The sequence below is a fragment of the Lissotriton helveticus genome, chromosome 2_2 (assembly GCF_964261635.1).
Source record: "Lissotriton helveticus chromosome 2_2, aLisHel1.1, whole genome shotgun sequence".
Lineage (NCBI taxonomy): Eukaryota > Metazoa > Chordata > Amphibia > Caudata > Salamandridae > Lissotriton > Lissotriton helveticus.
In genome coordinates this window covers 399,951,323-399,967,897 of record NC_136060.1, presented here as the reverse complement: position 1 = coordinate 399,967,897, position 16,575 = coordinate 399,951,323, and the positions used below count along the sequence as shown (strand labels likewise).

At 43.6% G+C, this 16,575-nt stretch overlaps 1 protein-coding gene across 1 annotated transcript in view; it reads left to right on the top strand.

Annotated features, from left to right (window-relative positions):
• LOC144821669 (E3 ubiquitin-protein ligase TRIM21-like) overlaps positions 1 to 5,750 on the top strand; it is a 67,883-nt gene extending 62,133 nt beyond the window's left edge. The window contains exon 3 of the mRNA XM_078678894.1: positions 4,114 to 5,750. Within this exon, the coding sequence (XP_078535020.1) occupies positions 4,114 to 5,160 (1,047 nt within the window). The 3' untranslated portion in view covers positions 5,161 to 5,750. The remainder of the gene's footprint in view (positions 1 to 4,113) is intronic.
• The last annotated feature ends 10,825 nt before the right edge of the window (positions 5,751 to 16,575 follow it).

The window sequence follows — 16,575 nt, the reverse complement described above, 5'->3', positions numbered from 1 at the left end:
CGCCACTGACCAATCAGAACTCAGCAATGCAGCATTGTGATTGATCTGACTGTCCTGGTTCGACACTCAGCTAGGGAATGGGGGCCTGGGCAAGTTCTCCACACAGGAAAGTGTGCATGACTGCTTCGAGCAGCCAGAGAGGGCCAGTCAAACAGTCATTTGCACTTAGGATTGGGTTAACCACTCCTACCCTGCCCTGCTCCCAGAGCAGAGCAGCCCCTTCCACCCACCCACCCGCAAAGAATCACAGAAACATAGAATGATAATAACTCAAAGTTATTATCATTTTATGTTTCCATTACTTTGCACTGATTGAAAGCAGTGGGGTGACGCTCCTCTACCATAGCGGAGGAGCCGCCACTGCATGCTCAGCGTTCCATCATAATGGCGCTCATAGCTGCCAAGTTTTCAGACTCCTTATGTGTTACATTTCTTTGGTTTTATTTGGCATGAGTGACATTCTGCTGTCAATGTGAGACACTTAGAGTGACACTTTCTCGTGAATAAAGGTAAGCGAAGAGGAGTATTTGAGTGCCTTTCTGTGAAATGTCTGTTACTCCATCCAAGTATATCACACAGGGAACAAGCCAGACCTATTGGTGTTGCCAATGCCTGTTAGCTGTATCAGATCCATGAGTAAAAACAATGAGGTTGTTCTGCATAAATAGTGTGGAAAATGTTTCAATTTTGAGAATATAGAACTGTGAGTTAAATATTGGTAAGTCTGTGGAGGCATTAGATATATTCGGAGTGCCTCAAATACTTCTGTTCTCTTCTTCGCATCCCTTTCATCTTTAGTCTCTCACTCTGACATTAGTCTCCCAGCATCTTTCTGAAAACCTCTATCTGTAAATCTCACACGTCTTCTTCCTCTTTTCAGTCTCTTTCACTCTCCCACATTGTAAATACAGCATTTCCGTTTCCTGAATTTGGTTGCTAGTATTTCGACAGCCAGCATAAGACAATTGCACATGCAACAATTGCTCTGTAGACAATTTGAATGAACTTGCGTTCAAATGATGTCATGACCCAATGATAGGCAATGTGAAAACTCTTACTGACCTAAGTGAAAGCAAATAAAACTACTTATCTGGGCCCAGGCCAATTTCCTTAGCAATGAGACACCTCTCCTCAACCTAGGCCAGGCTTGTGACTGCTTCCGGGTTCGCCTAGCAAGCACTGGCTGCTGAGTGTAACTGACCTCACAAAACCACAGCATGTGGCTGCATAAAAAGAGCTTTTATAATGTGTGACATAAGCCTTGTAGCGCAGTTGTGAGTGCAGCACCACTAAAATGCATTAGTCTAACCCCTGATGAGTGGTATTTGACAGGGCAATAGTACATATGACAGAGGGATGAAGATGAGTCCAAAGTCAGTTGGGGTCAGATCTACGACCTCTGAATAAACCAGGGCTTGGACTGTGGACCAAAACCGACCCTGGCAAAGTGCTCGTATGACCGCGCTCTTTGCCAGGGCCTGTTTTCGGCCTTTTTTGTTACAGGGCCGTTTTTGCAGCGTTGCTGCAAAAACGGCCCTGTAACAAAAACGGCCCCCAGGAGCCCAAAACCGGCCCCCACCCTTGCGGCGCACCGGGGGATTGCCCGGTGCCCGCAACGGCCAGTCCGGGCCTGGAATAAACTGCTCTGTTCTTTGACATATGTGTCTGTTTGGTCTGGATACCACCTCTTACGTGTCCTACCCAACGTTCAGCCTCCTCAGCCACAAACTGTAACAACTCAGGACAACATTATGCACTCAGTCATCCATTCATTCGCCCATCCATTCATTCATTCATCCATGCACTCACTAACGCATATACACTCATTTATTCATTCCAGGGGCGGCCTTAGGCATGTGCAAGCAGTGCACCTGCACAGGGCCACCAAACCCCAGGGGCCACCACGCCAATATATATCCTTAATATAATAATCCTCTGAGAATGGATACATAGTTGCGTGGCGGCCCCTGGCAGGGATTTGGCGGCCTCCGGCTCTGTTCCACTTCCAACCACCCTGACCCCCCCCCCCCCGCCACCCTCCCCTTCACTGGCCTCCGCGCTCTGCCCCACCCGGACCCCCTCTTCCGGGGCCCCTACCTACGCTCCCTGCCCAGGGCCGCAGGGCCGCCATGAGCCTAGAGCCGCCCCTGTTCATTCTCACATCTTCTTGCTCACTGATTTGTCCATCTATGCACTATCATTATCTTATTCATCCTTTGACTTGTTCATGCACTTCATAATCACTCCATGCACTCACTTGCCCATTCCTTGTTCCGTGCATTCTTCTAGTTATCCACTAATCTATCCGAGTAGCACTCATTCATACCCTCACTCATCCTACCTTTCATTCATCCATGTACTCGCACACACTCATACCTAATCTACTCCACCAATCACTCCACTATCCATTCAACCATCCATCCATCAACTTGAAATTTCTTTCACTACTGGATCATGTGGTTCCAACTTTTGTACTTATGGTTTGTAGATTTGCACCTGTTTCAGTAGGCCTCTTGCACGAGGCACATCGTCGTGAACTTGATCCTGGACTCCTATATTAGCCCAATGTTTACGTTTTGCTGTTGTGGTTCCTTCCAGTAACCTATTTCTTCTAGGAATTGACTGCCAATGCATTTGTCTAGGAAGATAAAATAAATCAGGCCAGGGCGATGAAAGGCTGAGCACCCCTATTGAAATTCGCGTTCCATGGTATCTTTTCTTCCCAGTAGACGACATGTGTTGAGGGTATAGCCTTACATGAATTCCAGCACGAATGTTATTTGAGAACTTGGCTATCACCTACAAAGTAACTCTGAATAAACATTGCGGGGTCCACTTTCTGCAGCTTTCAGTTTTATCCCACACCCTAGACAGGGCCTCAGAGCTGATAATTCAATATATCATTTGAACCCACTTTGAAAGTTGAACTGCTGCTAATAAAGCGTTTTTTCAAGAGTGTTTTTGACATTTTTCACAGGCTGGTGTAGTGATTCTGAGACTGTATTGTTCATGTGAAACTAGGCTAGAGTCTAATGTGTTTCACAACATTGTCAAGTTAGTGAAACTTAATAAAAACAAAAGGGTGGATACTGAACTCTTGTTTCGTAAATATGTGCTTGGCTGCTCTCTGAAAGTGTGTCCATGCCAAGCTTAACATCAGTGGGCGGTGTACATACACACAAAGGAACGTGCAAGGACGAACCTGGAGAATAGATGAAAAGGTGCAGCTTTTGACTCGACTTTACAATATCTAAATCACATGTGCACGTAGTGCAGAGTACTTATACAAATATGCGCATTCTCATACCCTTCATTTACACGTCTTATACACGAGAAATGAAGGCCAGAAAAATATATTTTGGCATGCATCCCATGCTTAATTTGAGGCAGAGGTTGAAGGTGCGACCCACTAGATCTCATTTTTGAGGTCCAGCACTTTTTTGATTTAAATTGCATTGGTCGGCTGCGTAAGCTTCAACTTTCGTGTAGCTCTACAAGGTGTGCGTTCCCTCCCACGGGTGACACAGGTGAAATTGGTTCAATGCATCAACGATAAATGTGAAAGACAGATTATTGTAGCCGCATAGAACACTAATAAATGTGTTAGTGAAATAGAGTTAATGCTTTTGGGTTACTAGCAATCTCCATGAAGAGATTAGGGACACAGTGGCAACAATAACAGACCTAGTACATTATTTACAAAATAACACACACAAACAGTGTACAAAGAAGAATGAACGCTTCTAAGTGAAAAGTATTTATTACTATACGAACAATCTGTTTCTCAGTACATCTAAAACAACTACACAGAATACTATACCAACGGCAGAAAGGCACATTATGAATAACAAGAAGAACATTTACATTTCTCTCATGGGTAAAATGTCATCTAAAACCTAACACCCTAATGCCAGCTTGTAAGCTCCATGCTATGAGAACATGAAAGGAAGAGCAACTTGCAGTCTAGAGTTTCTTAGTTGGAAGAGGCGCACTGCATACCTTGTTGACAGCAAAGGCTGTCTTGATCAATAGAGACATGAAGACAGTGGGCCTGATTCACAAAAGCAAACTTATACTGTTGTGTAGGTTTATGACTGTTTGGTATTCACAAAGGGATGTAAGAGAGCAGAAGAAAGCAGGACTGCGTCCAAGGTGGAGGGAAACTTCAAGAACCAGGTGGAGGTGATCCGTAGTACATTTGAGCTTCTGAAGAAGTTTCTGGACAAGGAAGAGCAACAACTTCTGAGCAAACTGGAAAACGAACATAAAGAAAATATGAAGAACATTCAAGAGAAACTGAGTGAATTGGAGAAGCAGCAATCCACTCACCGGGACCTGATCACAGAGATAGAAGGGAAGTGTCAGCAGGAGGATGTGGAGCTACTAAAGGAGGTGAAGATCCTCTTGAGCAGGTGTAATAATTTGAAGACCCAGAAACCTCCAGAAGATGCGGTTGTGGAGCAGACTCTGAAGATCATTGGAGAACATTCCTCCTTGCAGAATAAACTCTTCGAATTAAAAGAAGTATTTCCTGCAGAACTAGACAGAAGATACATCAAACCTGGTGAATCTACTTTTCCTGCACAACGGGAGTGGACGTACATTAGAAGCTGTGCAACTGCGGTGACCCTGGATCCGGACACTGCTCATCAGAGCCTCATCCTGTCCGAGGCCGGAAGGAGCGTGAGGCACGGAGACAGAGCACAGGATCTGCCTGACACGCCCCAGAGATTCAATCTCTGCCCCATTGTCCTGGGGAGAGAGAGGCTGAGCTCTGGGAGGCATTACTGGGAGGTGGAGGTGGGGAACAAGACTCGCTGGAGCCTGGGGGTGTGTGACGAGGCTGTGAACAGAAAGGGGAAGGTCACACTAGCGCCTAAGGGTGGATACTGGACAGTGTGGCTCAGAGATGGTAACTATCAAGCTGGCTCCTCCTTACCTATCACCCTGACCCTCCTTGTGCCCCTTAGAGCTATGGGTCTCTTCCTGGACTATGAGGCGGGCAGGCTCTCGTTCTACAATGTGGATGACCGGTCTCTGCTCTTCACCTTCTCCGGGGCCTCCTTCCCCCCCACCCTGCGGCCCTACTTCATGCCAGGACTCGGGGAGAGAGGGAAGAATGCAGGGGCACTGCGGGTCCTGCCGGTGACACAAAAGTGAGAGCTGCTCTCAGCAGCTGCGCCCAGTACAAATGTAATGTGGCGCTCACTATAACTCAGCAGCACATTAATATCCACTAGCCCCAATCACCCCCTCCTCCACCACATATTGTTTAGATTCATTCTTTTAAGCTGGTAGTCACATTAGAACAGCAGTGTAGTTTCTATATCAACCTCTGCTCTCCAGTTCTCCACTAAAGAGGAAACCAGCAATTAATTAGTTTCCGAAGCTGTGCTGTTCAAGGCCGGTGTATCTCCTTAGTAGTTGAGTGTTGCTGAGCATAGCCAGTAAGTGTAGGAAATGGCGTCCTGCTGCCCCTCCACCCCCACCTGCGAGCCCATGAAATACACCTCTTCCATCAATCAGGGACACTGCAGTGAGCGAGGATGCAGCCCACACTTTTCAGGCGCATTCTTCAATGCAGCCCACCCTCCATATTCCTCAAATATCAGGGAGTGCTGAAAAGTATAATGTTAACCCTATCATGTTTGTCTTTTTGATTTGGAAATTGTCTTGGTACTGACTAGAGCATCTCAGTAGAATGGATCCAGTTGTGCCCTTGTTTCCTTTATTAGTTTTAATAAAGACCAGCAGTCCTTCCATTAAAAAAAAATAATAAAAAAAAAAACAAAGGGATGTAAGAGTAGTATTTTTACAAGTGATAAGTCTCATCACTCACAAAGATAGAACTGTTCTATCTTTTTATGTGCAGAGACTCTGCACTCGTAAAGATACTACTCGTAAATCCCTTTGTGAATAGCAACAATCGTAAACTTACCCAAAAATGTAAGTTTCCCTAGTGTTCCCTGTGAAGGGCAAATACACACTACTGTCTTCCTCCAACATACAGGTTTATCTGCTACAGGTTTCGGGTGAGTTGTAAAGTGTGAAGTGTGCTGGCAGCAGGTGAGACCGTCTCTGACAAGATCTTGGGTGATAATCTGGGTGATGGACCTCTTGTGGCAAGTGGTCAAACGGCAGTCCTTATATACTAACTCTTATCAGAAATTGGAATTTCTTACGTGAGTTTAAGAATGTCTCACGTAGATTATGTGCATCAAGACGTTTCCTTATGAACATATAAGTTAAAGGATGTCAGTTCAGACTACACTATTTCGGCTATATGTCAGCTAGTTCTAGGCCACTGGATGCTTGCGGTAAACCCTTCATATGTATCAGAGCAGTGAAAAGTTACAGTTGTAAGAATCAAATGTGTGCACTTCCCCTGCTAGTAACACATTGATGAAGACACTTATGGGTTTGCTTTTAACTTAATGTATGAGTTTTAACCAATGCTTATTGAGCTGTTGGTTGCAGGTGGAGCCAACCAGCACTTATTTCTGGGCACCAATAGTACATTTTCTTCATCTGACTTTGACCCAGAACAAGAGAGATAAACACAAAAAAGGGGGAAAGGTAAAGGAAGAGAAAGACGGTAAAAGAGTTACAAAAGGTCAAAGGAGGGACGAAAAAACAATGTGCATGAGTTAGTTTGAGGTATTGAGCACCACAAACTCTGGAGCACTGGCAGCAGTTTCTGAGCAAACCGATTTGGCACTGGCACTTAATATGCAAACTAAGCACCGGATGTAACCCAAAGTTAAACAGTATCCCAATCTGTACACTGTGTTATGAAACTTTGGGGGCAGTTCTAACTAACTTGTTGGCAAAGTCAGCCCCATTTGGTACGCAGTGTCACTGAACCTGTATATTTAAACAGGCAACTGAAACTAGTTTCTTAACTTATATGAAGCTGATAAACTCATATTCTGCTGAAGGATCAATACTGGATTGTTATGCACAATACAGTTTGGCTTCTGATAATGCCATATAGAAGGTTTTCTTATTACTCTGATTGATACATTTGCAAACATTACAGCATGCAGCTTGAGACAAAGGCTATAACTGGTATTAACATATTGGAATGTTGAGTGCTCTATTGAAAACAATGGAATACTCCAGGCTTCTAATAGACAGTAGAAGCCCGGAGCATCAACATTCCAATTTTTGTTCACAGCAACAGCTATGTACATAGGCCTTTTGGAGCCAGAGGGGTTTTCATCCTCCTTGGGCTCCGAGAGGCCTTTGTTTTAACAAATTAGAACATTCGGCCCTCTAGGGGCGGAATGTTCAAATAGTCTTAGAGCCCTCGGTAGCAGGCTTTACCGGCCATTAAAGGCCAACTCCCTTGTTAAAAGCCCTCGCCTTAGGCTCGGCCCTTTAACACTGGAGCAGGCCTTTAATGGCCAGTAGAGCCTGTTATGGAGGGCTCTAAGTCTATATTGTAGAACATATATAGTGCTTCATACCAATGATGACACTATGAAGCCCTTCTGTTGCCATGAGGTTTCTGTACTGTCATTGATGAGCTCATGATTGATGGGGTGTTTATTGTAGTGAGGCTTACAGTGGTGGTGTTGATATTGATGTGCGAGGTTCGAAATAGGCTGTAACAAAGTGCAAGGAAATGGTACCTGTGAATAAGCAAGAGGTGTTTTTAGTCTAGCGACCCCTATTGGGTGGTCCTTAGGCTGCACTTGCAACACATTAAAAGTAGACGAAAGACTCGTACACACGCTTTACTGAAATTGATGTTTTATTGACAATGAGAAAGTTGCCAATGAATCATTATATGTTATAACGGAAGTCTTCGAAAGGTTAACAGTCAATTTTAATGACTGTCATTAAAATGTTTTGAAATGTTTACTGGCAATCAGAATGTAAATAGTGAGCCATGACAGATCCTAATAATTGGCCTTGTTATCATCCTTAGGGATATTTATTTGTGTTGCATCGATTTATTGTGAAAAATATCTGCTTTTAATATTGTAGTGACACCCTGACAAAGCCAGTAGGCCTGCCTTTGATAACAACATCCTCTTATCTTGTATAGGTGGGGGGTAATGTGGTTACAGGTTTCAGGGTTTGCAAGGGGTGAGAACTTTTAGGATAGTATAACCATAGGAATTTCCACCTTCCTACTTTTACATATTTGAAAATTAATACTTATTATTGAGCAGTGTGTTGGTAATAAAATACTTTTCCTTTTTATAAGTAAAAGAGCTAATTATATCTGAATTATTGGTTCATGTTTGTTGCATTTTGTGGGTTTGGGTACCAATCCAGACCACCTCCCATGCCCACGCCTTGGACTGCTCTCGCACGTTAGCCTAAAAGAGTCAAGTGCTACAATAGGGTACTTGGCTGCCAGTAGATGGAAGGTTGTGGACATATGATCTGTGAAATACTCAAATCCTTTGCAATTAATAATCCACTTTCTCATATTCATTCTCTCGTTTTTGTGAATCTTGAGGGTAGTAACTTAAAATTAAATACCACTAGCATAACCTAGATGGGAAAGTACTTGGAGAGAAACCTAGGCAATGGATCATGTGACATAGGGATCGCATTTTGTAAAAAATATTCTTTATTAACTTGTTTTAGTTGTGCTATAAGAGAGAGATTAGAGACCATAATCATTCCTAAATTAATTCCTTGGTTTGGAGGGTTAGGTGGTGAGCCAAGTTTTCTTAGCCAAATTTTGAAATAGTGACATTTTGTCCATTTTTAATATTCTACTATCTCAGACATGTTTAGCATCCAGTGGTCAACCGCTTGAAGCCATTAGGCACAGACATTCAGACTTGATGGATTGTCAAGCTAGAGTATTATTTGTATGGTGTCAACATAACTGTAGTGTTAGTTGAAGGAGAAGATGAGATCTTGTTGAGGGTTAAGGTACATGTGTTAGAACTGATGGGTGGTGGTAGTGCCTTGAGGAACTGTTGGTCTGGTGGAGGAGCAATGGTTACATGAAATCATAAGGGATCCTTTAAAGAGAAAGCAGTGAATCTTGTCTATACCTACATTTTCAACTCTCAGTAGCAATGATAGGGGATGAAAAGTTGGACAGCAGAGTAGAGTTCAAGTAATAGAGATTCAATGAATCAATAGTTGCCTTGAAGCCCCATGCAGCAATCAGTGTAGACATGCCATGACCTAGTCGGAATTTGATTTTTTAAACAGATAGAAGGTTGTTTCCTTAGATGAATGCTGAATATTGACTTAAGGCAGATTATTTACTGCCTTTGCATAACAATTCGCCATTGCATATTGGCAAATCAATTGATCAGTTGTGTTGCTGCCTTTTTTTATAGGTTTGATACAGGAGGTTTTGAGTTGTTGAGTTTGTGTTGCTTTTGTCTGCCATCATTGATGTCTGGCATCTACAAAGGAGGTACACTATATTTTTATTTATTGATTTATTTCCTTTTTCGGTACTTATAGCCATTTTAGCATAACCTCAGCATGTTTTGAACATGCAGAAATATATGAGAGTTAGTGGCGAGTAGCATTTTAGTACATTTGATTGAACAGATGGTGGGGAATTGGTCACTCAGTCAGCAGTAATGGACAATCCATAAATGCAGACTGCCATTAAGTTTGACCTTAACTTGATGAAAAAGCTGCGAGACAGCAAGAGTTTGACAGCTTGGTGAAGAGGCAAGGTTTATGTGTCGCTCTAGCCATAAGTTAAGTGTCTCTATGTATTGTTGTGCATTTTAGGCAATATATTAGCTGTGGCCTTGTGTGTTATGCTGCACCCACCTTTATTACCCCAAATCACTAAAATATGGTTTGAATAATTATGTTATATTTGTTGTAAATGATTTAGCAATCCACAGACACAATCACATTTAAATTGGAGGGATGGCATGGTGCCAAGGAAAGTGGACCCTTTTTCCATCTACAGTAATACAAAACTTGTCCCTTTGGACAGACCGAAGATATGCTGCTTAAATAGTGACGTAGACTTGGTGTCTTTATAGGAAGATTTGGGAGCAGTTGCTGTGAATCTGATGGATGCTGTGCATTTATTTCACTTGTTGCACATGTTTTCCTTCATCCATCTGTGTCGTGAGTAAAGTGTACAGTCCACCCTTCTTCTCAAGTACCTTTAAAAAAATGCTCGTCTTTCAGGTTGTGCTTACATTTGTTTACACCTGCATATCCATCTTCTTGCTTTCATTTTCTTACTTCTATTTCTAGTTCATGTGTACAGCATTTGTTATCACTTCAAGAAATCTTAAGTACTAGAACAGTGCTTCCCAAACATTTTAGGACCACAATCTACCTTTTAGCATGACCAACTTTCGTGACCCACCTAGCTTTAATCGAGATGAGGCGGGTTATTTTTTAATATAACAAAAGCATTGTGTGGTAACGCACTGTCATTTGCAGACAGCATATTTCATTGAAATGATCACTAAATTTGCATATATATATAGTTTCACCTTGAGACCCTCACTGGTGAGTAGCCACGCTATACAAACTCCTGATTGATTGACTGATAAAACTATATTGCACACAAATGATAATGCCTGGAAATTGGGTTTCAATGAATATTTATCATTTGCGCATCACCTAGAAATTTTTTCTTTCCGAACTGCTGAACAGATATTTACATTTTCTTGAGTGTTACAAAAAATGACATCCCACAGGCTTCTTTACCCACTCTCACTACCCTAGCATAATTATCACATAAATCACTTTACTTTTCTTTCTATGACTGCAGTGTGTGAAAAGTTTGTAAACACCAATACCCATGTTAACAAAATAAGCAGCAATTTCTCAGGAAAACAGGGGGGCATATTACCAACAACTAGCGATAATTATCGCTATGTTGGTTTAGCGGCGATATTTTTATCGCCGAGCTGCGGCGATTTTTATCGCTTAGGAGCCTTGATATTATCAAGGTTTATCTCCTAAGCGAAAACAAACGGCCGAAATGCATGAATATCGCTGAAAAGTCAGTGATATTCATGCATTACCGAGCTAATGCTCTTAGCCATGTTATCCACCTACCATTGGATAACATGGCTAAGAACTGCTCAGGGGCAGGTGTTAGCTTTTGGAGTCTCCAAAAGTTGGTAATAGGAGATAGCGATGTTAGCGACTGTTTCCAGTCGCTAACATCTTGGCACGCCCACTTTGCATGTCATTAGTGATAAATATCACTGACATGCAAAGCGGGGCCCAAGATGGTCGCTATCTCCTACTAACTGTCGCTAACTGGTGTTAGCGACAGCTAGGTAATAGGGAGATAATTTTATCTCCACTTTCTTGGCTTTTAAAGCCAAAAAAGCGGAGATAAACCCCCTTGATAATATGCCCCATAGTGTGGCATTTGATCTTTGTCAATGAATTACTGCAAATGTGAAAAGATAAATACACAATTTAAAGGCATTCTTAATTTAATGTATGAACTTTCATGGACCACCAAATTTGGCTTATGACCTCACCCACACCGCATTAGAAGATATGTTGATTCTATTGAAACTATTTGCATAATGCTGACACAGCTGTCTGATATGCATTATTTTCACTGGGGTTGTTACGTCAACATCCTAATGTGGAAAAGTCAGCCCATAACGCACCCGATGCCCAGGCTGCTGGCGCAGGGCGACTCTTAGTTCCCATCTTGAATAATTACCAAATAAAGAGACGGGCACTGGAAGCAGGAAGACAAGGAAAAAGGTTTATTTCTCATGAGGAGAGCATGTCATTTGGGACACTCGCATAGTGTCTTCGGGAGGTGCTCTAACAAGTTTCTCTGAGGCTTCGTCTTTTATACACAGGTTTATGGCACACACATCCTTCATTACAATCAAGACATTGTGAAGTGTGAAGATATTCCAACACGTGGCTACAGTAGGGGCCCTTATCCTCCATACAATAGGAGGGGGCTGTCACGCAGCTGAGTGTTCTTCTGATTCCTTTGGAATGTGTGCGCCTGATCGAATCTCAGGGGGTGGGGTGGTCATGATCAATAGTGGCTACTTTCAAGAGAGGCGAGTGCATACAGTAGTGGGCAATAAACTGTATCCTCAGGCTAAGGGATGACCAGCGGTCCATGTGGACAATTAGGTTCAGAGGAAGAGGTCATCAAAGGAGGGGTATTCATGGAAGGAAAGGAGGTGTTGGTCAGGCGCGGGGTGTGATTCTCAGAGGCAGAGTCATAGGGGAGGGCTCATGACTTGTGCATGTGAGAGCGGGGGCGGTCAGGGTGCATGGGGGAAGCTTGCAGGGTCAGGGAAGTGTGCCTATGATCGATCGTGAACAAGGAGACCATGATACCTAAAATGGCTGTCGTGTACGTGTGTGCATGGGTCTATGCTAGCGGGATAACACAGTCAGTGTTTTAGCGATATCCGTTCTGCTTACAACAAGGGGTACAGTGAACACAAATGAACGCCGCTTATGTACATACACATTGCTATTTTCAACAGTCGCCGCTTTTTTACATAAGCAAGTTCAATTTCTACATAGTCGATGCAATAGGCAGAATGCACTACATGTTAATTTACATTTGTTGGGTTCTTCATACAAGCCTAGAGATCGGCATAATATTTAGTCGGAGTCAAGAAAAGAGGTTCCGAAACATTACAGAATCAAGTTCAGACTTTCTCTCCGATGACATCAACATACAGTAAAAAGTGCTATATGAGACTTTTGGACTTGAGTGACCGATGAAATATTTTTGAAAGCAATAAAAATTGAGGGGGGAATTCAGTTAGATGTAAACAACTAGTCAAAGGGTGGGTAGAAAGTTCAGGAAGGGGGGTCTTAGTGAAAATGTATTTTTCAACGACGAGCCACCACTGGTAGACTCTGGTAGTCCGTTTTCTTTTCGTTGGCGCTTTTGAGCACCGGCGGTGGAGCTATAAGTCCAGCTCGGAATCATCCTTACGCGTTGCAGGGTGCGATCAGTCCTCTGCTGTTAGATCACAGTCCTGTTTCCTAACTGATCTTCTTAGGGGTGCCTTATGCTGGGCACCTGCGTGTCTCTCTTTTTCCGTGGCAAACCTAATTCTATAGTAAAAAGTTTATATGAAAGAGTTTGTTGAATAATCGAGGAATGAGAGGGCGGTGTGGGGCCAGATCTTCGAACACATCAAGAGACCAAGGGAGCAAAGGACAACGAGCAGGCAGGCCCATCAGTCGGACTCAAAAGGGGACGGGGACTTCAGGCACGAGTGGGTCAGCAAGTCGAGGGCTTCAAGGTAGCCCTTCATTCTTTCATCTGCCGAGTTTGAAAGTTGTGCCTCGTCCCGCGTCTCGTTGCTCTGCGGCTCCACCTTTGGTTGCGGTCACATGTGCTTCATGATCTGTGGCCAGGCTGTGCGTCACGTCCAGCTCCTCTCCTCCGGTTATTATATCTTTAAATGAGTATAAAAACAAGGTTTTAGAAAAACTGGTAGGAGAAGACATTTATACATCTCAATTCCGTCCCCAATCCCATGTAGGTGGGGAATGAGTTCATCGGTCACAGTCAGAAGTCGTCACTTATGGAGTCTATAGGAGTGCATTGCTATGGAATTCATAACCCTGTTTGGCGCTCATTCGTGACGTACGGGGAGAGAAATTGGACCTTTATACACAGTGTATTATATCAAACTCAAAATCGAGTCCTTATGTAGAGACTCGCCCTTCCCTTTAACCCAAGTATCGACAATCTTACATTTCCCTTCGGGGTCGGCTAACTCTTGTAAGCAGGGGCGTTATCGTCATGAAGAAGGGGGAGGGGGCGGATGAAAAACATGCTTTTCTTGGGGAGTGAACGTTAATCAAAGTCATCAATTTCGCTTTCGAGGGTAGATGACATGAAGCTGGGGTTAATCGGGGGAAACGGGGACGCTTTGGACAGGGAGCTGGGGTCGATCGGGAGAAGTGGGGTACTCTGGACATCCGCACTCAGGGGCAGAGGAGCGAAGCAATCTGTGCATTGGGAATTGCATTTTAGCAAACCGAAAAACAGAAGGCCATTGACGTTATAGTCCCCCCATAGAAGGCCAGATTAGGGGACATCCGACGTCTTACCTATCCTTTCCTTCATTACCAACACGGGTTCTATCGCTTTACAGGAAAGGGGAGGTAGTAATATGGCGAGTCACAATCGTTTAGTTCCGGTCAATTTTTCCAAACACCTTTGTGTTCGAGGAGACCCAATTAGGTGTTGTGCCGGGGGGGGGGGGGGCACAACGTTACCATACAAGGAAGGAGGGAACAGGGGGGCTTTAGAGAGTGAGAGAGAGAGAGAGAGAGAGAGAGAGAGAGAGAGAGAGAGAGAGAGAGAGACCGCCCTCTAAGTGGTCCATTCAGTACACGTATGACATGGAGAGAGAAAGAGAGAAAGAGAGAGGGAGAGAGAGAGAGAGAGACGTGTACAATAATGGACCATTCAGTGCGCGCACAACATAGAACAACAGGGGTTAAGTAATACGGAAACACAAGTGGAGGGATGACGTAGATCCATACATCACGTACACACGAACTCAGACGGGGGAGACAGTACACGTATTATTTACAAAAATCCAAGACGAAACATAAAACAGTTATTGGCCAAAATTATCCTTTTCTGTATGCTGTGCATCCTTGTCATCCTAAGCTCTTTTTACCTTTCTCTTCTCTTTTATTCGTCGGCTGCCCTTACTGGTGGCTTTGATTGTACACACTTACGCCGTTGGCAATTGGTCATGAACTGACCTGGTCGGGCTAATGCTCACGGCGGTATTTTCGAGTCATTTTAGCAAATGTGTTTCCAGGCTGAGACAACAGTTGGTGTCAATTGGAGAACAATGGGGCAGCTTTTAGTTACTTGTCTATGAGGATGCGAAAAGAAGGTAGTAGGTCTTTAAGTATCGGCAATATCCCTAGTCCTCCCGTCGGAGGGTACTTGTGTAATCCTTACCTCGGAATTTTCCTTAAACTTTCCCTATTTAGTTAAGTGTGGAGGGTTTAATCATGTGTGCACATTAGTTTAGGTTGTATTATTCGGAGTGCGTGGGCACCATAATCGAACGCCTTTTTCCCGTCTCTTCGTCCGTTAGATCACCATTTTCTTTTTTCGTATTTTTAACCGATGTTCCAAAGTGACCTGCAGAAAAGAGGGAAAAAGAAGGGGGCGGGGGCAGCATTTAAGAATACATCAGCGCGCATAAACCCGAAAAGGCTTTTACTTACTACATACTCGGTCTATCTCCACGGAACGCAGTTCTTGCCAACTCGGCATTTAAGCCCAGATGAACCTTTTAGTGTGGGAGAGATGATTATCGGAGGCCGGTGGATAGCATAGGTCACCCAAGTGTGGTTTTACGGATCGTATGTAGGGAGTCCAGATGGCACTCCTTTGGAGCGACTTAGGGGTATTTTAGCACAGTTTTCCTGATACAGGTGGCATATAAAGTATAGACTGAATTCCAGGGTCTTTAGCGGTTGCTTTAGGCCGTACAAAGATGTGCAAAGTACATACAACAAAAACCTGTACCATTCATTTTTGCAGTATCTCTGCGTACTATACTTTTTTGATCCTTAAACAGTGGTCATTTATTCGAAACTTACTAATTCACACGTGACAACTACGTTTGCTTTTTCCAAAAAATCTTTAATAAGAATGTCGGTGCATAAATATGGGCTTACAACCCCGTGGGCCGGCCACGGAGCAGGCTGGAACTGTTATATGTGGGGATACTTATTAGCAGAAAATTTTAATGGAGTCGGTGATCGTTTATTTCATAATCTAAAAGTACGACAAGTGCAACAAAATCATGTCGAGACTTCAGTGTGAGCGAGTGTCATGAGTGTTGGGCTTCCAACTTTCAATAATCATGATGCGCCAAACTTAACAACAATTCATTGTCCGAATGTTCAATTAATACCCATCTGATGTCAATTTACCGTCTGAACACATAATCAGTACCCACCCAATATCAATTCATTGTCCGAACATATAACCAGTACCCATCCCATATCAATTCATTTCCCGAACTGACAGTACACATCCCGAATCAATTAATTGTCCGAACATATAATCAGTACACATCCTATATCAATCCATGTGGTTTAAAAACCTGCATACATATCTCATGACATCAGGGCTGAACAATCGGGGTACAACAAGGAGTTGAAAGTTTCATTTGCATCGGCGCCATTTTGGGTGTAGTCAGGCAGATCCAGGCATAGTCTAAATCTCCACTAATTCGCGGTTGGCCCAGAGCTTCTTTTGCCAGTCCAAAAGTTCCGTTAAAGGGCAAAAGAAAGGATCGGCGGTCTGAACTATCAGTCAAAAAAAAGGGGAGGGAGGCAACAATGTTACTACCGGGTCATACTGTGTTTTCACCGGAACTGATCCGAACTGTAGTCTGCAGGATTCTAGTCATTCAAACTGAGGCTGGTGCCAGCATGGGAGCGCCGACGTCCTGTGGCTACATTTCCATCGTTCCGAGGGCAATCATGGCAGTCATTCCCCATCGGGGGTATCTGCGGGAGTCGGGGACTCCCGCGGCTCCTCTAGAATCTTCAAGGACGAGGAGAACTTTTATAATGGTGGAGTCAACAAGTGACCGGGCCATTCCT